The sequence below is a fragment of the Xenopus tropicalis genome, chromosome 8 (assembly GCF_000004195.4).
Source record: "Xenopus tropicalis strain Nigerian chromosome 8, UCB_Xtro_10.0, whole genome shotgun sequence".
NCBI classification, from domain to species: Eukaryota; Metazoa; Chordata; class Amphibia; order Anura; family Pipidae; genus Xenopus; species Xenopus tropicalis.
Genome location: NC_030684.2, coordinates 108,061,553 through 108,088,519, shown reverse-complemented (window position 1 = coordinate 108,088,519; position 26,967 = coordinate 108,061,553). Strand labels below are relative to the sequence as shown.

The 26,967-nt window shown below is 40.9% G+C and overlaps 2 protein-coding genes across 5 annotated transcripts in view; both read right to left on the bottom strand.

Annotated features, from left to right (window-relative positions):
- The window catches only part of znf106 (zinc finger protein 106), a 34,582-nt gene extending 24,520 nt beyond the window's left edge, over positions 1–10,062 (bottom strand). The window contains exons 1-4 of one of the 4 annotated variants that reach the window (XM_031890203.1): positions 9,923–10,062; positions 4,148–4,275; positions 1,157–1,241; positions 684–745 (exon numbers count right to left, since the gene is read on the bottom strand). In XM_031890203.1, the coding sequence (XP_031746063.1) occupies positions 684–745; positions 1,157–1,210 (116 nt within the window). In that variant the 5' untranslated portion in view covers positions 1,211–1,241; positions 4,148–4,275; positions 9,923–10,062. 4 annotated transcript variants of the gene reach the window in all.
- A 6,913-nt stretch (positions 10,063–16,975) lies between these two features.
- The window catches only part of itpka (inositol-trisphosphate 3-kinase A), a 49,524-nt gene continuing 39,532 nt past the window's right edge, over positions 16,976–26,967 (bottom strand). The window contains exons 4-7 of the mRNA XM_002935350.5: positions 24,565–24,769; positions 22,564–22,665; positions 22,121–22,192; positions 16,976–20,623 (exon numbers count right to left, since the gene is read on the bottom strand). Coding sequence (XP_002935396.3) covers positions 20,423–20,623; positions 22,121–22,192; positions 22,564–22,665; positions 24,565–24,769 — 580 coding nt within the window. The 3' untranslated portion in view covers positions 16,976–20,422. The remainder of the gene's footprint in view (positions 20,624–22,120; positions 22,193–22,563; positions 22,666–24,564; positions 24,770–26,967) is intronic.

Below are 26,967 nucleotides of genomic sequence, written 5' to 3'. Positions count from 1 at the left end.
TGAGACATTAACTGAATATGGCTTGCAGCCTATGGGTATGTAAACCATATATCTATTTGTGTGCTATGGAAATACCCAGTCTATAACTAATCAGCATGAGCTGACAAATAAGCCTTATGGAAAAACCTAAAATGCCTTTTCAAAGAGTCTGTACATTCACCAAAGCAGGAGGACCCAGAATCCATCACTTGGAACAAGGTGAAGAAGTAGCTGAATGAAATGGTCCTCAGAGACAAGCATGGGCAAAAAAAGGAAGGTATTTTTCCCTTTATAAGCGGTTTATTTGTGCATTAAATTTGGTCTTGATTATATATATATATATTTTTTTTAAATAACTTGACATCACACACACATCTCATTAGAGGTCCAGAGGTCAAGAGAAATGGAGAATGTAAAGCAATTTAATATCAAGGATTAAAATGAAGTTTTTTTTTTTGTTTTTTTTTTTACTATATGAAGTATCTAAAGAAACAGAGAAACACGATCAGTTGCTCAGGATATGCAGCTGTTGTATAACTGTAGCCAGTTGCTCTGTACATGCTAAAACATATAGACAGCCCACCACTCTGTCCCGCTTTGTACAAGTCTGCACAAAGCTTTGAAACCGACCTACGTGAAACAGGAGTGCTCCAGTAAATATTCTCCCCAAAGCAGCATGTATGTGCATACTAAATTTAACTTACCTGCCCCTTATGTTCTCCAGCTCCCGGTGATGCAACATGCTCCGCATGTGCTCGTCCATTTCCTAAAATAACATAAGTCTGATAAAGTGGCTTCCCTTATATTCAAATATACTGACTTACACCTAGATCATGCCTTTGTCAAGATAAACCAGTACTGACTTTACCTACAAACTACAGTAAGCACCTAGGTTTTCTTTTTTAAATCACTTTGGATCCATGGAAGGCCTGTAACTTACTTTGTTTTGTGCATAAGTGAACTTAGCTGGCTTGTTGGGTTAACTTTCTCAAAAAATGAATTATTTTTTGCTTTCACATTTTGTCTCTGGAAGAGATTTCTAGAAATGAATGGAACTGGCTATCACATACTATAGAATTTACTGTAAGGTGCTTGTACATACCCCAGCAAATATATAATTGAAGGGCAAGAAAAAGGGGGCACACAAAGCTAACCTGACTTCCTGAATATACATTACCTTTTTGGAACTGTAAACTATGTGGCACAAGATGCATTTTCGTTCCCGCACCATTGTGTCTACTCAGAAGAAACTCAAGCCATAACTGTGAATAGAAAAAAATACATTGCTTTATAAATAGCAGCTACCAAGGACGGATGCTGAAGGTTGTACTTGAACAGCATTTCTCGGGCCCACCCCTGTCATTTATGAAAAAGTCCAGCATTTTTTTTTTTTTTTTACATCTGATCATGATTTGCACACTCTAAATGCACTTTTCAATGGTGCAGTATGATGGGAATTTAAATCTTATTTATGAAAAGAACATACTGCACACAAACATGTCCCTGTTTGCAAGGGCAGCTGCTGTATGGGTGAGCTAGCTCTCATTTATATATAGTTTTTATATAGCAAGAAGGTCAAATTCAGTACAAGTTGAATTAGGCTGCAAAAGCCCTGACTATAAGAAGAAACTATAATATTAAATACATACACAATCGTTCATCTTTATGTACCGGAACATTCCTGAAACATTTAGAATAACTTTTGCCACTAGTATGTAAAACTATATTTTTATAGTGCCAATGATACACAATATTCAGGAAGAGCGGGACACTTAAACAGCTCAGTAAACACAGAGCTGCTTGGGAACAAGCACTAAAAATACACAGGAAGCCACCCTTCGTATCAAAGGGAGCATTAAGGACAAGAGCTTTAGCCAATTATGTAAATCCTACTGAAAAGCATGCACCAATATTTTATATATGGAGTCAACTAATAAAAATACCAATATGCAAACTAAGGAACATAATTTAGCTGGTAGCATATCCTTTGCCAGGGGGCCAGGCAAGATTTAAATAAGCTCTTACTGAAACAGTTAGAGATTAACAATCTTAAAAGCAAAATAAAACACAGGTATAGGATCTATTATTCAGAATGCTTGCAACCTGGGTTTTTCTGGGTAATGGATCTTTTTGTAATTTGGACAAAGTACTGTTTTATCATTACAGGTATGGGATCCGTTATCCGGAAACCCATTATCCAGAGAGCTCCGAATTATGCAAAGGCTTTCTCACATAGACTCCATTATATGCAAATAATTCTAATATTTAAAATTGATTTCCTTTTTCTCTGTAATAATAAAACAGTACTTTGCACTTGATCCCAACTAAAATATAATTAATCCTTATTGGAGGCAAAACAATCCTATTGGGTCTATTCAATATTTAAATTATTTTTATCAGACTTAAGTTATGGAGATCCAAATTACGGAGAGATCCCTTATACAGAAAACCCCAGGTCCCGAGAATTCTGGATAACAGGTCCCATACCTGTACAGAGAAAAGAGAAATCATTTGTAACATGTGAATTATTTGATTAAAATGGAGTCTATGGGACATCACCTTCCGTAATTTATGTTTTCTGGGTAATGGGTTTATGCAAAACAGATCCCATACTTTTCCAATCAGTCAATAGTGCAATGTTGCTTGCAAAGAAATATATGTTGCAACTTAACAAAACAACCTTTTATATTATGCAAACATTTGATCTCAATGTGATTGTATTAAATCAAATATATCTGAAACAGTGGTCAAGAATATGAAGGAGAATGTGTTATTTGTCAAGGCCTGCTTTATCCCACAACTTTCAAGAAGTAATGTCAATTTTATTGACATGCCCATATTGGAGAGGTCACAGATAGAGAAGAAAGCATACGTCAGTCCAGCTATTTCACAGGCAGATCATTGACTGACACATTCCTACTATATAAAGCAGCAGCTGAAGGGAACAAAGTTGTGGGCTAGGCATAACATACACGTTGCTTCTCAAAATCTCACTCATTTGCGTGGTCAGAGAATTCCCTGGCATGAAAACTTGATAATGAACTTTCAAGACAGAACTGTGGGAAAACATAACGGACTTTCTAGGAATTTATAAGAGTGTGGGGTATCTGCAACTACATGCAGAGATGTAAGTAAATGTCTGCCACTGGTCCAAAATTGTAAAAAGTCACACGTACAATCTGTTGATATTGGCAAGAAAACAAGTTTCCAAACAACAGCAATGAGAAATTGAGTTGGATTCTATATTGGCATTATTTTCAGAATTAGCCTGGTATAAACAAACATAACATATTTTTAGATCTTAAGCTTTTTTGGGCAGGGCCCTCTTAACCTCTACTATCAGTTATTGGTTGTTTCTGTATGTAAATATGTTATATTCAATGTATACACCCATTCATTGTAGAGTGCTGTGGATTACCATGACGCTTTATAAATACGTGCTGTCATTATTCATGATAATAAAACTATTATTAAGGATCATGTCCATGATGGCAATGTATGGTATTAGTTCATGTCTATTATCTACAGCAGAGCTTTATAAGTATTCATACAATATGGAAAGACAGCCCTCCCTATTTCATTCTCAGTTCTTTGGTCGCCTGTTTGCCAGTGTTCTCATGCATCAAGATCCATATAACAGCACTCCAGTAAATAAAATGCCTTTCTTTAGCAGTTTAGGGTACACCGTAGCAACATTTCTAGCCATTAAAGTGCATATATATGGATTAGCATTTGAAAGTATAACATGTATTTTACACGATTTTGACATAAAATATGCCTCAGAATCTGCCTTATTCTAATTTTAGGCTAGGGCCACACAGGGATCATTCTTGACCCTCACATAATGCAGGATAAGAACTCGCCCCTACTCTCCTAACAGCCTTTTTATGTGCCTGCACCTTTAGCTACTGCACTAGGCCAGCTGCAGGCACACGGAGCAAATTTTGTCAGAAATGCTTAGATTATTTTTTTTTCAATAAATATAACAAGTTTTATTTGTTGAACTAGGTTTTCTTCATCTACTTTTAGCACTTGTTTGAAAATCAGATGATGTTTTAGGTCACATTCATATAAAAATAAAGAAAATGTTAAAGGGTTCACAAACTTCTAAGCAACACTGTGTATAAAATTGCTTTTTTCAACAACTCTACTAAAACCATGCAATTACCAGATATTCTTTGCTGTCAGGGGTTTATTTTTCACTTGTAACAGCACCATGCACTCCTCTCTCAGCTGCATCACTGCTACATGATGGAAATACAAACAGAAGCCACCATACGTTTTGCCTTTTTGCCTCTGCAAAGAGAAAGGCAGAGAAGAACAGAAAATATGATTAATGCTTACAAAAGCAATCATTATTTTAGGCTAAGCTTCCTCTCTTATTTGCTTCGGAGTTCTTGGCCATTTTTTCATCAGCTAGAAATGCTGCACTTTGCATGTATGTTGGAGGCTGCAGGTTTGGTAAGGACAAAGGAGCAACCAGGCAGACTAACTGCTATAAACTATTCCCAGCATACTAGATTTATAACATTTTTTATTTTGAACATTATTATTTATATAGATAAAGCAAATGATAATAAAAACCAAATATGTCCTAAAGCTACATATGCCAGTGTTTTCTATCATTTGGCTACAATTGATAAGTATTAAATGCACACGGTATTACAATTCAGAAGATATTTTAATCCTACAGCTTTCAATGTAAGAACTGTTCGCTACATCTTGCAAACTATAAGGAACTATGTCCCACTAATGACCAAACTATTGTCAGATGTGTTATATTTTCCAGCTACTTATTGTTAAGTGTTAAGTTCTTCCAAGATTCTCTGTTCAACAAACTCCAATTAGAGGAACAGTAACACAAAAGTGAAATGAAAGTGTATAAAGTAATGACAATACAATGTTACCCTGCACTGGTGCAACTGGTGTATTTGCCTCAGAAAGACTACTGTAGTTTATAAAAACAGAGCTGCTGTGTAGCCATGGGGGCAGTCATTCAAAGGAGATAAGGCACAGGTTACTCAGCTGATAACAGATAAAGCTGCATTATATTCTACAGAGCGCATTGGTTATCGGCTATGTAACCTGTGCCTTTTCTCATTTTTGCCAGCTTGAAAGGCTGCCCCATGGCAGATAATGATAATGACAGCAGCTTATTTATATAACTATAGTAGCGTTCTTGCAGCAAAAACAGCAGCTTCACCTGTGCAGGGCAATAGTACATTATATTTTAATTACTTTAAAACACTTTCATTTTTTGGTCTTACTGTTCCTTTAAGGATAACAGCACATGGGGCTGTTGTGGTGCACAAAATGCAGTTGGAGAAAAGTATATCCCCAGCACTGTGTTCCCTTAAGGTCCCCATACACGGGCCGAGTCTAGCTGCCGATATTGGTCCCTTAGACCGTTTCGGCAGCTAATCGGTCTGTGTATGGGCACTACCAACGGGCTTGCCCGACCAATATCTGGCCTGAAATCGGCCAGATATCGATTGGGCAGGTTAGAAAATCTAGTCGGATCAACTTTGCCTATACCTGTCGTTATAATTCAGGGGCCAAGGCCAAACGATCGAATTAGCCTGGATTCTCCCGATATTGCCCACCCGCAGGTGGGGGATATCGGGAGAAGATCCACTCGCTTGGCAACATCGCCAAGTGAGCGGATCTGAAGGTGTACACCTTTAGTCCTAACTGCAGAATTGATAAATAGACTGGCTCTCAGTCACATCGTCCTGATAATGCATTGTTAGCTGTACAATTTAACCATGCATATTAATTAGATCTTTGTATTCAAGGACAAATGCTGTGCATAAACAACCAAAAGTGAGTGTTTGTAGTATCTAATTTGTTTAAAATGCAAATTGAATTTAAAAGTTGCTGTGTACATTTAAACAAACAATCCTGTTTTTCCCCCTTTGCACAAACAGGTAAGAAGTTAAGGTCCCCATACACGGGCCGACTATAGCTGCCGATATCGGTCCCTTGGACCGATTCGGCAGCTAATCGGCCCGTGTATGGGGAGAGCAGAGCGGCCTGGCCGACCGATATCTGGCCTGAAATTGGCCAGATCTCGATCGGCCAGGTTAGAAAATCCGGTCGGATCGGGGACCGCATCGGCTCGTTGATGCGGTCCCCGATCCGACTGCCCCATTGCCGCCCCCTGAGGCCAAACGATCGGATTATTTTTTTTTTTACCTAAATGCTCCCCGATATCGCCCACCTGTAGGTGGGGATATCAGGGGAAGATCCGCTCGCTTGGCGACATCGCCAAGCGAGCGGATCTGCTCGTGTATGGCCACCTTTAGTGTGAATACACTGTTTATGTATATACAACATTCTAAGGCCTACAGGACACACTGCATTCTCTCTAAAGGCATAAATGCTGATGGAAAAGATGGCAGTTCTCTCTCAGTGCTGGCATGACCTTGGCATTAAGCTTAAAGGAACAGTAACAACAAAAAATTCAAGTGTATAAAAGAAATTCCAATATAATGTACTGCTGCCCTGCACTGGTACAAATGGTGTGTTTGCCTCAGAAACACTACTATGGTTTATATAACAAATGCAGCTGTGTAGCCATGGGGGCAGCCATTCAAAGGAGAAAAGGCACAGGCACTTAGCAGATAACAGATAAAACTCTATTGTATTCTACAGAGCTTATCCATTATCTGCTATGTAACCTGTGCCCTTTCTCCTCTTTTCCAGCTTGAATGGCTGCCCCCGGGGCTACACAGCAGCTTATTTATATAAACTATAGTAGAGTTAAGGTGGCCATACACGCACCGATATTATCGTACGAAACCTCGTTTCGTACGATAATCGGTGCGTGTATGGCATGTCAGCGAGCCGACCGATATCGCAGGAAGCTGCTGAAATCGGTCGGCTCGCCGATCGGCCAAGTTAGAAAATTTTGATCGGGCGCCATAGAAGGCGCCTGACCAAAATTCTCCCTTCAGAGCTGAATCGGCAGAAGGAGGTAGAAATCCTATTGTTTCTACCTCCTTACCTGCCGATTCAGCCCTGAATGGTGTGTGGCGGATCTGATGATGTTTCGTGCGACCGACGGTCGTACGAAACATCGTGAGATCGCCACGTGTATGGCCAGCTTTACTGTAGCAAACACACAACTTTTACCAGTGCAGGGCAATAGTACATTATATTTAATTTCCTTTAAAACCGTTTAATTTTTTGGTGTTACTGTTCCTTTAATGTTAAAAGCGTGTTTTTACCAACATTGCTACAGGGCAGAAAGCAAAATAGATAAAAGCGCCTCTCTTTCTCTCTCACTGCTTACGTAGCAGTCTATGGAAAACGAGGTACTTCAGGCCAACATAATGGAGCCAGGCAGACCTCTGCTAATAAATGGCACATGGGGCAATCTGCTTGAGTGTGTGTGCCAGCTCACTGGATTCTGGGCAGTCAAAATGAGATGCTTGTATCACTGTAACACAGACTGTCCTTCTTAAAGGAACAGTAACATAAAAATCTTTTAGCACCTAATCCACCTTTAAGCTGCTGTATGAATATTTACCTCTTACTCGCCCTTTTCTTTTTCAAATGTTTCACTCATAATTACACCTACTAAAAGCATTCTCTAGGTCTAGGCCTACCTTATGCATGTAAATAGGGTGACTGGGCACTATTTATCCTGAACCAGAAGTCAGCAACTAGACAGCTTTATAGTGAGACATTTCTGGTAAGTCAGCATCTGGAAAGTACATTTATATTTGATCTCTGCCCTGAAATTTAAAAAGCCAGACAGAGGAGCAGAAATTTCACTTAACAATGCTGCTTCCCAAGCTGCTACCCTGCTTCGGGTTTAGAGCAGGAACCAGCCCACAAGGATAATCAGGCTGCATGGTACATGCCTAATTTGTAAATGTAATTTTGGGAAAGCAAATGAAAAAAAACAAAGGGCTGTATGACAAACCTATTACAACAGTTTAGCGATGGATTATGTAATTAATAAAAAATTAATTGTGTTATTGTACCTTTAAGATTGGCTGAATTTTTTTTCCACACATACCAAAAATATGATGGTTGGTTACCTCATTATTGGCACATATGCATGCAAAAAATGGCAGTAGGGTTATCAACAAATCAAGTATTCTATGTTATTTAATATAATCTGGCATGAACATATAAAGGCAATATCATTAAAAGCACATGTTCTAGGGTCCCTTGAACACCCAATATGCATAAAAACTGCAGTTCTAAGCATCTTTCCCATATACATATACAATTTTTAGTGATGTGAATGGTGTTTGTAAATTAAAAGCAGTATCTATCTTGCCATTTATGATTCCTGCACTATTGGTTCTGGTTCCTACTGTAGCAATGTAGCAGAAACCACCTGAATTATATAAAGCTGTCTTCTACAACACTCTTCCAGTAGTCAGATCCAGAAAATATAAACACTGCATTCAACAATTAGATTTACAAATAACTTTAAAACCACAGTAAATAAGTACATCTAGTATAAATAAATCTAAAGCAATTGGACATGTTAAGTAATCATTGAAATGATTCAATGATTACTTAGAAAGTCCATGACCTGGATGAATGAAAATATTCATAGTCATAAATAAGTACACATAACTGTATATTGGAAAGTTATTTAGAACAAACACTATAAGAAATCACATTTATGCCTAGAATAACATTTGTATATGGTTGTGAGAAATGTTTGCAAACAGCCATTATAGTAAATAAATAAATGAAAAAATATAACTGTCAATATTATGTTCACATTAACATTTAAAGAGATGGTTCATCTTTACATCAAATTTTGGTATGCTATAGAATCCACTACTCCTACAAACTTTGCAATTGGTCTTTATGATTTATTTTTCATAGTATTTGGATTATTTGCCTTCCTCTTCTGAATCTTTCCAGTTTTCACTGACCCCAGCAGCCAAAAAAACTATCGCTCTGCAAGATTACTTTTAACTGTTTTATTGTTAACTTTTATTTCTTATCTATCTATTCACTCACTTTGCAATTCATACTCTAGTCTTTTATTTAAACCACTGCCTGGTTGCTAAGGTAAACAATGTCCTAACAACGAGATAGCTGCTGAAGTTTCAAACTAGAGAGCTGGTAAACAAAATGATAAATAACTGAAAACCACAAAAACTGGAAAGTGAATACCAATTGTAAATTGTCTCAGAATACCAAATGTCTACTTCATACTAGAAGTAAATTTTAAGGTGAACAACCCCCTTTTAAACATGGTTTGCCAGAACAGAGACCAATAATCACAAATTATTCTTCATTTACATTAACAAAAAGCTTCAACCATCACTCAAAAGGCCATTAGCCTTCTACATAAATCATATGATGCTCCAAGGGACCCAAAGTCAGTTAAAATTATATTTCATATTTTTCAAAATTCAAAAATTGCCTAATTAAAAAAAAATGAAATTCTAAGCAAGTTATGCCATTCGCTGTCCTGGTGTCTCCCACTCCTGAAATGAATACAAGATGTAGCAAGTGCAGCAGCAGCAGGAGACTGAATGAGCCGGGGAGAACTGGCTTCTCCTACAAAGTCCCAAGTGTCACACACACACACACGCACACACACACACAGAGAGAGAACAGCAATAAGTTACAAACCAATGAACATGTATAAAAGCGGTATATCGGAAGCTGCATAGAATGACATTTTCTTATATACCAAGCGGTTTCTGGCGATCATTGCTTGTATATGATGTTGCTGACCATAGCCTCTCTATGGCTTTTAACCTGCCTCCCTGAGAAACAAAGGGGAGCTCAATCGCAACTACATTCCCACCGCCCCCACCTTCTGAGGAGACCCTTGTTACTTGGCACAGGACAAGGGACACTGCAGCAGGACTAGGCGAAGCTTTTGGCGGCCATGCTCTCCTCACAAGCAGCTAATATGTAGCGCACATACATTCCCATTCACATGCTAGCAAATTACCTTGTCCGTTGAATCTTTGCGCGCAATACTTCTCTTTACGTAAGTATCTTCCGGGTACATAAGCGACTGTCTGTACACAAACCCCATCCAGTCGCTAGCAAATGACGTCACGTTTGGGGCCGCGCACAAAGAACGAACGCGCCCGTGCGTATTGACGTCACACATACACGCAAGGGCGCAACCTTCTTAAAGCCAAGATGCAACGGGGAGCTGCGGGACATTGCTAAGGAGACCACCGAAGCCAGGGGATGCAGGGGATGCAGGGGATGCAGGGGATGCAGGGGATGCAGGGGATGCAGGGGATGCAGGGGATGCAGGGGATGCAGGGGATGCAGGGGATGCAGGGGATGCAGGAGGAGAATGCTGGGGCGGGCCTGGGGGAAGCAGGAGAATGAATGCTGGGGCGGGCCTGGGGGAAGCAGGAGAATGAATGCTGGGGCGGGCCTGGGGGAAGCAGGAGCATGCTGGGGCGGGCCTGGGGGAAGCAGGAGAATGCTGGGGCGGGCCTGGGGGAAGCAGGCGAATGAATGCTGGGGTGGGCCTGGGGGAAGCAGGAGAATGAATGCTGGGGCGGGCCTGGGGGAAGCAGGAGCATGCTGGGGCGGGCCTGGGGGAAGCAGGAGAATGCTGGGGCGGGCCTGGGGGAAGCAGGAGAATGAATGCTGGGGCGGGCCTGGGGGAAGCAGGAGAATGAATGCTGGGGCGGGCCTGGGGGAAGCAGGAGAATGAATGCTGGGGCGGGCCTGGGGGAAGCAGGAGCATGCTGGGGCGGGCCTGGGGGAAGCAGGAGAATGCTGGGGCGGGCCTGGGGGAAGCAGGAGAATGAATGCTGGGGCGGGCCTGGGGGAAGCAGGAGAATGAATGCTGGGGCGGGCCTGGGGGAAGCAGGAGAATGAATGCTGGGGCGGGCCTGGGGGAAGCAGGAGCATGCTGGGGCGGGCCTGGGGGAAGCAGGAGAATGCTGGGGCGGGCCTGGGGGAAGCAGGAGAATGAATGCTGGGGCGGGCCTGGGGGAAGCAGGAGAATGAATGCTGGGGCGGGCCTGGGGGAAGCAGGAGAATGAATGCTGGGGCGGGCCTGGGGGAAGCAGGAGCATGCTGGGGCGGGCCTGGGGGAAGCAGGAGAATGCTGGGGCGGGCCTGGGGGAAGCAGGAGAATGAATGCTGGGGCGGGCCTGGGGGAAGCAGGAGAATGAATGCTGGGGCGGGCCTGGGGGAAGCAGGAGGATGCTGGGGCGGGCCTGGGGGAAGCAGGAGAATGAATGCTGGGGCGGGCCTGGGGGAAGCAGGAGAATGAATGCTGGGGCGGGCCTGGGGGAAGCAGGAGAATGAATGCTGGGGCGGGCCTGGGGGAAGCAGGAGAATGAATGCTGGGGCGGGCCTGGGGGAAGCAGGAGAATGAATGCTTGGGCGGGCCTGGGGGAAGCAGGAGAATGAATGCTGGGGCGGGCCTGGGGGAAGCAGGAGAATGAATGCTGGGGCGGGCCTGGGGGAAGCAGGAGCATGCTGGGGCGGGCCTGGGGGAAGCAGGAGAATGCTGGGGCGGGCCTGGGGGAAGCAGGAGAATGAATGCTGGGGCGGGCCTGGGGGAAGCAGGAGGATGCTGGGGCGAGCCTGGGGGAAGCAGGAGAATGAATGCTGGGGCGGGCCTGGGGGAAGCAGGAGAATGAATGCTGGGGCGGGCCTGGGGGAAGCAGGAGAATGAATGCTGGGGCGGGCCTGGGGGAAGCAGGAGAATGAATGCTGGGGCGGGCCTGGGGGAAGCAGGAGAATGAATGCTGGGGCGGGCCTGGGGGAAGCAGGAGAATGAATGCTGGGGCGGGCCTGGGGGAAGCAGGAGGATGCTGGGGCGGGCCTGGGGGAAGCAGGAGAATGCTGGGGCGGGCCTGGGGGAAGCAGGAGAATGAATGCTGGGGCGGGCCTGGGGGAAGCAGGAGGATGCTGGGGCGGGCCTGGGGGAAGCAGGAGAATGAATGCTGGGGCGGGCCTGGGGGAAGCAGGAGAATGAATGCTGGGGCGGGCCTGGGGGAAGCAGGAGGATGCTGGGGCGGGCCTGGGGGAAGCAGGAGGATGCTGGGGCGGGCCTGGGGGAAGCAGGAGGATGCTGGGGCGGGCCTGGGGGAAGCAGGAGGATGCTGGGGCGGGCCTGGGGGGAACAGGAGGATGCTGGGGTGGAGCTGGAGGCTGCTTGGGGGGCCCAGGAGGATGCTGGGGGGAGGGGGCAGGAGGATGCTCTGTGGAGCCAGAGGACAGGGCAAAGGATATGGGAGGATGCTGGGGGAGTGGGAGAAAGCAGTGGGGAGCGGACCATAGTATGAGGACATTGGGGGAGGACCACCAATGTTTTAGGGGGTACCTGCCCTGGCACGAATGCAAAATGTAGCGTTTTAGAGGGGCCCTGGTTACCAATGGTTTAGGGGGCCCTGGCTACCAATGTCTGTGTGTCCTTTGTATTGATGGGAGGGGTCACTGTGGGAGGGGCCATTGGGGGCGTGGGAGGAGGGCCATACTCTGCCTACCCTATGCTGCCTATACACAGGCAGCATAGGCCAGGCAGTACATACAATGTCTGAGGTGTGAAGAAGTGAACAATGGGAGTGATTACAGCCTGAGCCTGAGGTGTGAACACTGCAGGGGGTGAACAATGCAGAGATTAAAAGGTGTGAACAACACAGGGGGGGCCAGTTAATCTCAGTACTGATACAATTTAAAGCTAACAAAGTTAAACCATCAAAGCAGCCAGACAGGTGGGAGGGGCCACACAGAGGTGGGTCGAGGGCCGCCAGCTGGACAGCGCTGCTTTAGACTGATTCAGCATCTTATCTGCCCTGGTATGGGGCACCACTGACGGCCATAGGGCCAAATGATTAAATTAGCCCAATATCGGACACCTGTAGGTGGGCATATCAGGAGAAGATTTTACGGTGTATGGCTACTTAAAAGACAAAAAGCTTACTGGTTGCTATGGCTTCACACCTTTTGCTTGTACTTGTTCCCACTTCTGTGTTCTTACCCAGCTTGCTGCATCTTGGATAGAATGATCCAGTCTTGGTGAAAAAGGGTTTTAAATGTGTCAGGAGTGGGTCATTATCTTACCCTGAGAGTTTCTCATAGCTCCGCTGTAGCTATTGCACACAAGGCTCATGACTGATGCTTCAATAGCCACTAGAGAGCAGTGTTTCCCAGCATTTCAGAATCTTTCTTTCTTGTAGCCAGGAGCAATGATACATTTATTTTATATAAATTAATAAATGATTTTCAGGTCCTAATCATGTTTCTACATTTTGTGCCTTTATTGTATGTCTTTATTGCTAAAAACATGTCAGTACCGGACAATTAGCCAGTTAGTATAAACTAATAAGCTACTAAACAGAAGGATCAGAATGTAAAAAATAGGGCTTTTATTTCTTTACATATTTTATACCGAGTAAATGCATTCTGGCATGTTCTGCAATTGTGTGGAACTTTGCTAGAGGCATCTGATTATTTCTCATTTTTAATTAATTGTGGTGGAAAAAGCTGTCGGTAGCCAATTGGATCCGAACAGTTTAATGGAATCTGCGTGGCTATTAGATTGCATTGTTTCACTCACCACTAGTGCCTTATGTATAGGCTGCCAAAAGATATTTCATTATGAAGCATCACTTACTTCTATTAATTATCATTTGCCTTGACCTTTAATAGGAAAATGACCCTCCACAATGGCATGTAAATGCATAATACAGCTGCCAGAACATGTTGCCATGGGAAATGAGCAGCTGAGCCAGAAAACTTCTTTTGCAATGTTCGTTGCTTATTAAATGCAAGAAAAATACTCTTCGATTATCAGGTTGCTTTTTAAATTCAAATAATGAAATTCTTCAGGTCAATGCAGATCTTGCCCAGTTGGCCCTGAACAGCTCTCCTTTAAATTCAAACCTCTTCCTCTTCAAGTTTAGTTTGGCCTGCCGGTGCCCCAAAGAGTCTCTCTGTGAATCCCAGCCAAGGTTACTTGTACATCTACAAAAGCAGTGGTATTTCAATGTCTTTTTCAATTACAGTCTATGCTAGTACTTATTACTAAATCCGATAGCTGATGATTATACCAACTGTCTACCACTTATTGAACCACTGAAGGCACCCCCATAGAAGGGCCTACAGTATATAACAATGGGACACATAAATATTGCATTGTTTTGATTAACAACATGAATGCCATTACTTAATAAAATACATTTTGGAAACTTGATTTGTGCCCTATAGAATGTTCCCAATATTCATTTTAACCATCTGCCTCCAGTGGAAAACCACCCTGCCATTTTTTTATCTTCACAGAACCCCACCCAGAACTTTGCCCTTGTGAGCTGACTTTTCTCAGATAACTGGACTCTTAGGAAGATAATCACAGATATCAATCAAATGCTTAGCAAGCAGTTTTATTTTATAGCATCTGAAAGTTTTAACAGTAATGATAAATCTGTACAATAAAAACATACACTGAACAATATACAGGATATTTTCTGGAGTGATTAAAAGTAATACAGTCATTTTTAGTTTAGTGTTTAGGACTCATACAAGAAATATGAACTAAGGAATAAATCCATAAAAATCTTGATAAGAGGAGTTGTAAGTTTCAAGGAAAAAATTAGGATTATGAATAGTGCTTCACAGCTACAAGGGAAATTCACTTCCAGAGTGACAGTATGTGAAGAATTGGTGATAAACCACAGCTCCCCTCGCTCTGTCTATATACAAATAAAATCCTGCTGTTTTGATCACTCAAGCTGTAGGCCTAGACATTTATGGCCACTAATATGGAATAATATTGGCAAGTGTGTGGCTACCTTAACTGGCGAGGTTCCATGTAAATAAGTGTTTATGCCAATTTTACCCTAACTTTTAAGCAGAGCCATTAGGAATATGTAGAAGAGGAAATAACACTTTTTCACCATTGAGCACCCAAGCCACAGGCTTGGGCCAAGGGGTGCCAGCCACACAGCATTGGATCCTTTGGTTTACATGAAACAAGGTAAACTTACATTTTTCAGGCTACTGATTATCTGTGCCACTAACATGTTGAAACAAGTGAAGAAGAATAAGCAAGTACAACGCCTGTAAAAATGTTTGTGGCATTTTTGGCACCAAAGCACTAGAGGCACGTTTAAACTTGGTAATTTTGCAGGGCTTCGCAAGGATGTAATAGGTTTTGCCCAATTACTGTTTTCGCCTTAAAATATAGATCAACCCAGAACAGGGAAGCCCCTGCAGCTGCTGCTTAGCTAAAGCTTACCATCCCCTCACAGAACCAGAGACTGGGGGTCACAGTCTACCTGGCGGGTTCATCTGTGGCCATCCCTTAATAAGATAAATGGAAACCTTGAACGGCTGTGGCACATGGGGAGATTAGTCACCCGCGACAAATCTCCCTTGTCGTGGGTGACTAATCACCCTGCGGTGCTGTGATTTCCCGAAATCGTGAAAGTTTCCTATGCCATCCTGCCGGCGATTTACATTTTCGTCAGTGGGATGGCATTTCGGGGAGATTAGTCGCCCACGACAATGGAGATTTGTCGCGGGTGACTAATCTCCCCGTGTGCCACAGCCCTAATGCTGATGGCCCATGCAGAGATTTCTTGGTCACTGTTAAATCTTGCCTACCACGAGCAATTCTTTTTGTTGCAGGTGGAAAGGCTTTTAGGAGAGATTACACCACAGTAGCAGAGATTTGTTGTGGGAGACTAATCTCTGCGTGGGACAGAGGCTAAGGACCCATGGAGCAAGTCAGTTGCCCGTGATAAATCTCTGCTATCTCAGAGACTAACCACTCCAAAATGCCTTTCCACCGGCAACAATAGGAGTCACCGGTGGAAAGGCCTTTGCATCGCTTTGATTTTCCAAAGTCATGTGAAGTTGCCTGCAGGAGAGACTCTTCTTGTTGCCAGTGGAAAGGCATTTTGGAGTGGTTAGTCGCCTGAGGTAGCAGAGATCTATCAGTGGCAACTAACTCGCTCCGTGGGTCCTTAGCCTTACGGTACCATTCCCTTTCAACTTCACACTACAAACATTTCTATGTTTTAAAACCAAACAGAGCTAATGAGAGCCAATCACTTATGCTTGGAATATTTAGGTAAATTAAGATGGAACAAAAAAGTAACAGCAAGTATATTTTCTACTAATCGTTTATGGGTTGACGGACAGATGTAAATCCCAGCAAACTGGGTCTTCTTGCCACTTCCACCCAGCCCCCCCCCCCCCAAGACTGATGTCACAGTGCTGGGAGAATAAGGGGCAAAAATATTAACTTTGGAGATAAATATCACTGGTATCTTTGCTTTTGTTTTCTAACTTGTAAAAAAAAAGTTTCTAATGTAAAAAAACCACAACTTTTTCATGATTATTATGCAACAAAATTGCAACAATTCTGAATGCTAAAATATGCCAGCTAAAACCTGTTGAGATCATGTATAAGTCAATTGCTTCATGGTTTTAAAAGGTTTTCGGGTTTGTTTGATGCTGGCTATTGTGCGACAATACGAAAAAGTCACGGTTTTCATGATTTTTCTGCAGCTTTTTTTTCATTTGTGCTTTTGGAATGTTTGGATCTTTTGGGAAATGACTGCCATTCCTGGAAATGAGGGTTTTTTTTTGTGGTTTCAAATAAATATTAATCCCCCTAAATATCCCCTAAATTTGCAGTAACCCATAGCAACCAATAAGATGCTTGCTTTTAAACAGGTAACCAGTAAATTCTACCTGCTGATTGGTTGCTATGGGTTACTGCTCCTGGCCAGATTAAGGGGCAGATTTACTAATCCACGAACGGAACGAAAACGTCCGAACGCGTTTTTTCATAATGATCGGTATTTTTGCGACTTTTTTGACGCTGTCGCGACTTTTTCGTATGTCCCGCGATTTTTTCGTCGCCGTTACGACTTTATCGTATATTTTCCACGATGAAAAAGTTGTGCAAAATACCATAAAGTCGTGACGGCGATGAAAAAATTGCGCAAAAAACACGATGGCGCCGAAAAAGTTGCAAAATTTTCGTTTCCAATCCGATTTTTTCCCATTTGGGATTCGGATTCGTGGATTAGTAAATGTGCCCCTTAGTGTTTTATTACATTACCCCCATTGCGTCGATTAAGACATATAAGTTCAGAAGGTGTATCACTCCCATTTTCAGCGTCTGTGATTAGAGTTATGTTCAGAATAGCATATTACTGAACAGATCCCATTGCAAGAGTTTGTCAGGCTGGGCACCATTATCCTGGCACAGTGGCATAGGTCCATATCTCACATACCCGGCTATCCTTCACCCATTACTAACACTAATACATACAGGATTTCCTTTGGTGTTTTCTCTTAATAAAGCGAAAACATGCAATTTCTTTAATTACAAAAACATTTATCAAAATATTTGTAGAAATTATATCTCAGATTATATCTCAGAAATTATATCTCAGATAATTTTAGGGCTTTATCTCAGGATATGTTTCCAGTTACTGCTGAAACAACAAGTGTTTTATCAGAATTGCCTTTAAAATCTATTTAAAAAAAAACAAAATAAGTATCTTGCGGGTGCTGTTAAGCATGTGATAAATTATGTTATTAAATCGAAGTCCATTTTTGCTATAAATGGATTTTGTACAGTACAAGTATGGGGCCTGTTATTCAGACTGTTTGGGATCTGGGGTTTTTTGGATCAGGAATCTATTGGTAATTTGGATCTCCGATCTCCATACCTAATTAATTCAAATGTTAATTAAACCCAATAGGATTATTTGCCTATAAGAGAAAGCCTTTATGTAATTTGGAGCTTTCTAAATAATGGGTTTCCAGTAATAGATCCCATACCTGTAAATACCAAATGTCCCATTCATCACAGACTCCAGACTTCTGTTCAAGGCAACTTGGGGCCACTTCGGCAAATCGTAGCAACGCTTATGCCATCCCACTGGCGATTTATATTCTTGCAGGTGGGATGGCACTGCGACTAATCTCCCCATCTGTCACTGCCCTATAGCTTGTCTGCATTTATCTTGGTGCAAACAAATAAAATTGTGGTTTTAAAAGTCACTTTCCAGACATACAGAGATATCCAGTGGATTGAATAAGGCCTCTTAGTACTACATAAGCACACCTACACATATTTGGTTATGTTCACCCCTTTTTTGTGCGTCACTTCCTGTACAAGAATTCACTCCTGGGATAGAGGTGTATTACAAGAATTGGCTTAGTAGTTGGTCACAGTCTATATCATTACAAGGTTCACCTTCCATTTATTTTTCATGAGAGGTCAAGGAAAGCCCAAGAACAACACAACGAGGAGGCAATTTCATGCCATTGCTCAAATAAGCAAGTGGCAATTCCTACTGATTTCAATATGAAGGTATCTTCAGACACCTGTGCTGTAGACAATTTTGGGTGACAAAACCTCTTATGTGCGATTACCCTTAATGTCTGTGGAGTAATCAATTTGGCAGTTCTAGCTCATGAATAAATAGTTGTCACTCAGATATAACTTATTACAATACTTTAGGCTTGGACATCAAGTTAGAAAAGTACATAAATATATTACACATTCTGAGAATTTCTATCTAAAATCATGGCAGCAGTAGTAATATTAACTATGTGTTCTTTAAAGGATTCAAATATTATACATTTTTTTCCTCAAGTGATCCCCAAACATAGCAATGTTTACAGACAGGATTGCATGTAAACCATGCAGTTATGTAGTTATGTAAGGACTCTTTATCGTTCTTCAAACCTTTACAACCATAGCTATAGTGAAGCTGCTATCCTTCTCTAGCATGCTGAGAATTAAGGTTGTAGTTAAGTGACAGCCACTTGCTGCCCTTAGATTTTATAGAAGACTAAGGACATTACCAATAATTGTCATTCTGCACAAACATGGCACATAGGTATTACATGTGATATCGAGCTGAATATAGCGATATCATACCTATGATTACATGTTGAAAGACACAAAACGCTTCAGGGATGATGTGAAATAAAGCTTCTGTTTCTTAACCACATATTGGTGTTTGGAGTGAGCACCCGGACCACTGGATCAGTGCAGTGAGTGGCCATGAAGAAGCTATGGTATAAGTGATTTTAAACAGCCACATAAAAGTGAAATCCCCCCTGAGTGAAGGGTCCGGGGCAGGGCACTGGGACAAATTATATTAAGTGGTGAGCAAAGCTCGTAAAGAATTGTTGTTCTGAATTTGTTTAAATTGATAAAGCGGTTTAGAGCAAACTTTTAATATATAGGTGGTTATTGTATCTGACATATCTAGGTATAGTATCTATGATAATAAACCCTTAGCCCAGTTTTCACCTGTGATTAACATATTTTGCTCAGTATATTTTATAACAACATTACTGAAGTGTTTGCCAAACCTTCCTGAGGATGCTCCTACTTGCATAGTATAATTTAGCTTTAGAAAAGTATTTCATAATGTCATAATGTTAAAGTAACTCAGCAAACTCTACATTTGTTACAGTAGAAAGGAAGTCAAACTGTCAATGTGATCTAAAATCCCCTCCTGCGAGACCTGTAAAATCTCATGTTTACAGGTCAGTCTTCGGTGACCCAACTTAAATATATATATTCCCTTAGATTGTAAATGAAAAAGATATTAAAAAACATACAGATCAGCTTTCCCTGGCAACTAACCCCTGCATGAAAATGTAAATAACTCTGGCGCTATGCTTGCTATCCATTTTCTCTTCCATTTCGGCTGCATTTGCTCATCATTCTCTCACTTGGAACCTAGAATCCCAGCAGCATTTGCATAATTACCAGTGCACCCAGTAGCAATTCTGATTTTTTGATCATTTTGGAAATTTCACGTTCGTACAATCGCTGTCTGCAATATTCACCAGCTGGGCACACTGTTTTCTGAATTCAGGATTATGATTCATTTTCTTTTGGAAACTCCATGACAAACAGTTTGTCATCCCAACAAAAAACACAGTTTGGATTGGTTGATAATACATTACATGCTATCACTTAGGACGTAACTCCTAATGTTTTTAATTTAAATCTTAATCCAACTGTTTACTGTTGATAGAAGTGTAGGAAATGTTGAATCCATGGGCAGAAAAAAGTTTTCTATGAAAGCAAGATGCTTTGGTTTCGCAGTTGCTGGTATGTGGCATTACATTACCCAGTGGCGAAGTCTTATTGAACAAATCCAGCTTTCCATTGTATCTTCATATTTGAAAGATTCATGTACTAAAAGAACTTGAGTGACTGAATGTTTCAGATTGTTTGAGATGCGAACATAGCACTTATTATGGTGAAATGTATGCTTCAACTGGAAACATACTTCGTTAGACATCATAGAAAAGCTGTAGATTATAGGCAAATCTGATTTAGATAAAAACATCTTCAGTTTCCATCACCATAATGTCAAATCCATTGCTAAATACCAATCAGTAACTGGCAGCAAAATGCTTTAAGATAAAAAAAAAGTATCCTAGTGTAGTGGTCAGTAGGTTTAGGCTGGAATCTCCATCAGCAAGCAATACTGGACAATATATCAATAAGATTATCAAATCCATAAAGGTAACCATCCTCCCTATTCCCTTCTTGCCAAGGAATACGGTGATCCAGAACCTGTCCTTCAGGCAACTGTGTCGTCTTGCCAAAATCTATTAGCCACACGTTAGCCTTGCCTTTCTTGTCATGTACAAACAACAAGGAGCTTCCGATCACCTAGCAGAAAAGAAAGATACATTTCTTAAGATCAGTCTAGCAAATGCCCTCATTAAGTTGCCTTTTGTCATATGAGAAGCAGATATTTAACTATTGTTCTATATATGTTATTCTACAGATAACTATATCAGGGATCTATATATTTAAAGGTGTCAAGGGGTAGGACACAAGGTACTGCTACCTACAGGCATTATGTTTCACCATTGCTTTAAAGGAACAGTAACACCAAAAAATGAAAGAGCTTTCAAGTAATAAAAATATAATGCGCTGTTGCCCTGCACTGGTAAAACTGGTGTGTTTGCTACAGTAACACTACTATAATTTATATAATAAGCTGCTGTGTAGCCACGGGGGCAGCCATTCAAGCTGGAAAAAAGGAGAAAAGGCACAGGTTACATAGCAGATAACAGATAAGTTCTGTAGAATACAATAGTGTTTTATCTGTTATCTGCTATGTGCCTGTGCCTTTTCTCATTTGAATGGCTGCCTCCATGGCTACATAGCAGCTTATTTATATAAATTATAGCAGACTTTCTGAAGTAAACACACAACTTTTACCAGTGCAGGGCAGCAGCACATTATATTTTAGTTACTTTTATACACTTTCATTTTTTGGTGTTACTGTTCCTTTAAAGGGGTTGAAAAGCCAACCACAACACCGTCCCACTTCGCCTCCTAGTTTTCTATAGAAGTTGCTGAAAAATGGAATTATACATGCAATGGCATTTGCAAATGAGAATCTTACTGACCAAAAACTTCATTATAAATGCAAAATAGTTCACTAATAAGAATGCTAACTCCATCTTGCTGTTATGGTACATGTAGAGATAATTATGTAATTTTTTTCTTTATTATATTGCACTGTATTTAAACATGGGAATAAAGCACAGGCTTGTTAATGCTGGGAAGCGCTGCTTATCGTTTCCAACTACAATTGCAGGAACAAAGAACAGGGAGCCAGATTTACACAGATCAGCTGAGATTTTTATTGGAGGATTTTTTTTAATTTTAAAGCAGTCGTTGGCTATGGACAGTTGGGGAAAAGTTTTCAAAAGGTTTTATTGTACAATATTGCTTTAAGAATGCAACCCTTATGTTCCTGGACTACAGCAACCAGCATGCATCAACCTTTATCATATATTAAATTATTTTGGGATATGTAGTACAGCAACAACTACATAAAGTTTGGTTGAGCAGTGCAGTGCAGCAGGGTTTACAACTCCTTTGATAAAATTGTTGTAGTTTTGCAATATTTAAAAAGCCACATGTTGACTGCCCGTCTATATAAAAGATGATTGTTTAACATTCACTATATTCTCATAGCCATAAGGGAGCTACAGGGAAAAGATCCCTTTATTCTTGAAAAATAACTTTCCTTTCCTTATTGAGATATATGCACACAAATGAAACTAATTGTGATTTCCACTGTAAACATATGTAAGCTGCATATTTTAAGCAAACAAAATGTTATGGTTAATTTGCAATTCCATTTCCCACCTCATGCTTCTTAAAGAATTCCGAAGACTCAACGATGGTTCTGATTTCTTGCAGTCTGCATATATATTTATTCTGCATACATAAAGGGAAAAATTAGCAGGGAAACTGTGTAGAGATCCTTCTGACACTGTTATATTATATTTAGTTATGAAAATTCATGCAAAACCAGTTTAAGTATTGTGTTTTGGTTAGTATGATTATTGTAACTAAAGGTGAGGGCAACTATTTACTGTAATGTATATAACCTCTATATTGTTTTCACATTATGGGCAAAACAGTACATTTTGTAGTGTGTATATACTATTTAGGTGTATAGTACTGTGTGATGTGTAGCTGAACCTGATAGGTGAGTAGAAAATTGGCTGCCTTATTGACCCCTCAACTTTAAAATATTGACATTTTGTTGATCTCATTTTAAGCATAATGTATATCAATATACATACCAAAATGTCTTTGTCGCCATCAATAAACTGAAGAAATGCTTGGTCAATCTGGTCCCTGGTTTTGGTTGTTTTAAAGTTTGTGTTGCACGTGCCATCTCCTTTCTACAGAAAGATTTACAAAAAGTGTTTATACACAATTCAAACTAAAGGGATAGTGACAGCTTCCATATTTTAACAGGAAAGTGTCACTGTGCCTATATTAAGGTGGCTAGCACCACTTCTGTATGTTACATTTGCCTCCTGCCTGCCCTGACACAGCTTGAAGCACAGGAAAGTTGTAACTGATGTTAAACTTGTTGGAGGGCAAAGTATCAATAGTCTGAAGGACAAATTTAAATAGTGCCCCAGCCTAATTACAAAAAAATATCTGTTACATAATGTTACACATGTAACATTTCATTGTAAATAATAATTCAACAAGGTCCCACAATTAGTAGAAACATGGGAATAGGTCACATTTTCAACCTATGTAGTACCCTGGCTTCTAAGTGCACAAAGTAGTAGCATGGCTGTCCATTTGTGCCCTGGTGTTTGTATGTGGCAAACCATGAACTATGAAATTGGCCAGCAAAAGCCACATTTCTCTTGGAAGTGACACTTTCAGATTCCTAATTGCACCTTCAGCAGCAGAATTTTTTTTAACAATCGGCACATTGGAAATCTGAAGCCTCTACAGTCTACACATTATGTACAAATCCCAGAGATAACTCAAATCTTACCACAGCAAATAAATGTAACTTATCAACTGGTCTAGGTTTGCAAAAAATAAGTAATACTGAGTTTTATACTGGACTATCACCAAATTCATAAGCACAAATCCCCACCATTGATGTAAAGTTTTAGGGGGGCATTCTAGCCCTTCCAGAGCATAATGATGCCTAATGTAGGGAAGAGACAGAAATACTGCCAAAAAAAGCATGTCTGAACTGACCCCTAGGAAACATATTCTTTTGTTGTTTCTTTGTTAAGGAGATAATTATGGCAGTAAATCCTAAAAGCTGCCCATAGCTTCGAGGGAAGCAGTCCCCCCCACTATTAAAAAAATCCTTGTCATCTCTGCACAGAATTGTAGGTGACCATGACAGGAGCAAAATTGCAGGTGACTAAAGAGGAAGCAGAACCCTGCTCTACCCCATGGCCCTCAGTATCCATGCAAAATGATACATACCACACAAGAGGGCTCATTTTTTATGCATTGCACAAATAGCTGCAGGCCTTAGCACTCTCATTTCAGAGCACAGAGACTTACGAACTGCACTTTGAATCAAGTGCGGCCTACATTAGGCTGCGTTCGATTCCAAGGGGCAGGCAGGGGGAACCACGTAGGTGATGCAAAATATTACTCATTTACCTGTATAACCAAAATAACCAGACTGTGTGAAACATTATGTTTAGATTTCATCAATTTTAAGCTTAAATCTAATTGGGTGATGACTGCACAGGTTGATCACTCTGCCCAGACACACAGTGATCTGTTTATTTGTCCAGTTGCCAAAAATTATATCTGTGCGCCATTCTGGTTTATAATCACCCAACTGAAAACTAATCTCACCAAAAGTAATTGTAGCTATCATCACTTTTTTTAGAATTTCATTTAATTATACTGTTCACTCTTCATATATTTATAGTTTCCTGTTCAATGGTGTTGTTTTTTCCACAGCAGGTATCTCACTTAGCTATATTAGATAAAGACCTATTCTGACAGCAGCGTATTATATATTCATGAGCCTTTATATAAGGCAGTTGATCCTGCTCTGTGTCCTGTGAGACAAGTGCTCTGATCTTGCCATTAAGCAACACAAGACTTTACTAAAAAACACATTTTCAGAATTTGTATTCTTTTTCAAAGACACCTCTACTATACACAATGCTACGTAATGTTTTTACATGTACGTAAACATTTTATTCAGAGGCCAGGCTCTCTTTAATTTCAAGTAGTAATTTTTCCATTAACAGTGGCTCTGACGTCAGTGCTAACTACAAAATATAAAAGCCAGGTACCTTTATTCCTTCAATTCTAAAGCCCAAGGTTGAGGTTGAACTGATTGTCTCTCTCCATTGCATGTACCGAGGCTTTGTCACTGCTTGTTGAGCATTCTCTTCTTCTGTGGGGGCTAGTGGATTCACTTCAATCATTTTCTTATACATGTCCTTCCTTAACTTCGGTTTCCCTCTGGCTTTTGTCAGCTCTTCCTCCAAATATGTCCTGTGTGAGTAATAGAACTATTACATTAGTATATAATTGTGTACAATGTTTTTTTTTTTTTTAGAAATAAATACAGAAATGCAGTAATAACAGTGGTTATTACACAGTAATATAAATGTTGTGGATTTTGTGGGTGGAAAGACAAGGGTTAGTTTATTATCATTATTATTATAGAGTACAAAGTTAAAAAAAAACAGGCAAGTGTGCTCTTTTATGCTTTGCACCTATTTGCTTTTGCAACAGAATCTGCAACTTTTGGATGTGCAAGGTAAGGAGCACCAATAGGTTCAAGGCACAAGACAGCTTTGTACTTACAGTGTCTGTGGCTGAACCTTTAAGGACCCCCTTGCAATCTCAAGGGCCCCCTTCCCAGCATATGCAACCCGCCCTGCACACCATGCACAGCATACCTTTTATCTTCATTTAAACTTGCGGCTGTGAACCGGTGGGAGAGCAGGTGCATAACTGCAGAGCAAGCATACTCTGCGGTTACAGGGGAGCCCCGGAGTGTAGGAGGGCCAGTAAGGCCCTAATTAATAAGAGTTTCAATATATCTTGGGGCCCTAGGTTGAATTTGCTGTGGGGCCCAATAGCATCTAATTACACCACTGCGTGGGAGCATCCTCAGCTCACACAGGGAGCGGGTCAGGGTCAGCGGGGCCCATGAAGGCTTATGACCCTCCGACCCAGTGTACAAACTGCCAGTCTGTGGTAGCACTGTGTCCAACACCACTGTGATCTGCACCTTGCAGACACCTTGTGTCTGTAGCCCCAAAAATCTTACTTCAGAAAGAAAGTTCTATGCCAAGGGCATAAGATCCCGGGACAGGCACAGGTTTCTGTATACTTTTAGAGGACATGTAAACCCTACATTCTCTTATTATGTATATAAGTTGGCAACATCTCCCTCACTGGAACCACATAATTTCTACTCCATATATGCCCTTTGTTCGGCAGCACCATCCCTTTCCCAAAACAAATAGCAGCTTTCACCCAGCAGCCATTTTCCCTCTTACATCATCAGTGCTGTAAAGTTCATGCAGTTAAGAATGCAGCCTTACAAAGGCAGAACATACTTTGGTCCTGCTTGGATTGAGCACTGTAATGGTTAATCTGAGCTCAGGAGAGGAGGTTAGAAGAAAAATTGCTGAGAAGAACTAAGCAGTCTCAGTAGCCAACAGCCAAAGCAAATTTCTGAGAGAGGGGACTGAATGGGTTAGCAGAGAAGGAATTCTAAGTGATTAAAGGGATGTTGCAGCCTGTTGCAGGTATTTAAAGATTTCAAAGAGTTCTTACATGTTCTTTAAGCAACGTCTACACTAAAAATATTAACCAGTAGGAAGAATTCAATCTTTTTCACCAGCCAGTACTTTAATTATGCACTTTCAAACCATACCACAATTGAATGTTCAAAAAGGTAAATTTCCCCTTGTCCAGAGGTATCATTTCCCTTTAAGAATAGCTGTCAGTAAATTCCAGTCACAGATAATAATGTATTATTGTTCCTGTTTTATCTGACCGTTTCTTGCACGTAGTGAAAAGTCCTAATGTTTATGGCAAGGGATTCCCCAAGCAGAAGTTGTTATACATGGCCCTGACCAATGTACTTGTGACTTCTCTTTCCTTATTATAGTAGAACTATGATCTTGCATGTGTTAGTGCTCCCTATTATCGCTTAGTGTGTTTGTTTGGTGGAGGAGATATAAAAGGGAAATACATTCTATTTCTTAGAAATTACTTGATATTTCTTTTAATGCTCAGCATTTATTGCTATCTATTAAAATATACTGATACATTGCATAAAATGACATTTCATCCCTCTGCTGGCCAGATTATCCTGACACTTGCAGAATGCTTTGTATGCTTGACCAAAGTTCTCAACAAGCTATTTCTCATAGGACATGGGATTACCCTTGTTTTATTCAGCTGCAAACAAGCACATATGCTTTATTGTAACATGACCTTTTAAAATGTTTAATAACCAAATAAAGGTATCAGCCCGGTCCAGAGTGCAGTTAAACAAATGCACTGTAGCAAACAGGAATGACAGAAATCAGTTTGATATCACTACATGTGTAGTCCTGAACGTTTTCCTTTGGCCTTTGCTGCTGTTTATATTGAGGGTGAGGTACGGGAACTCCCAGTGGAACACCAGATAATTATAAAATGTAATAATTTCAAACAGCACCATGTTAATG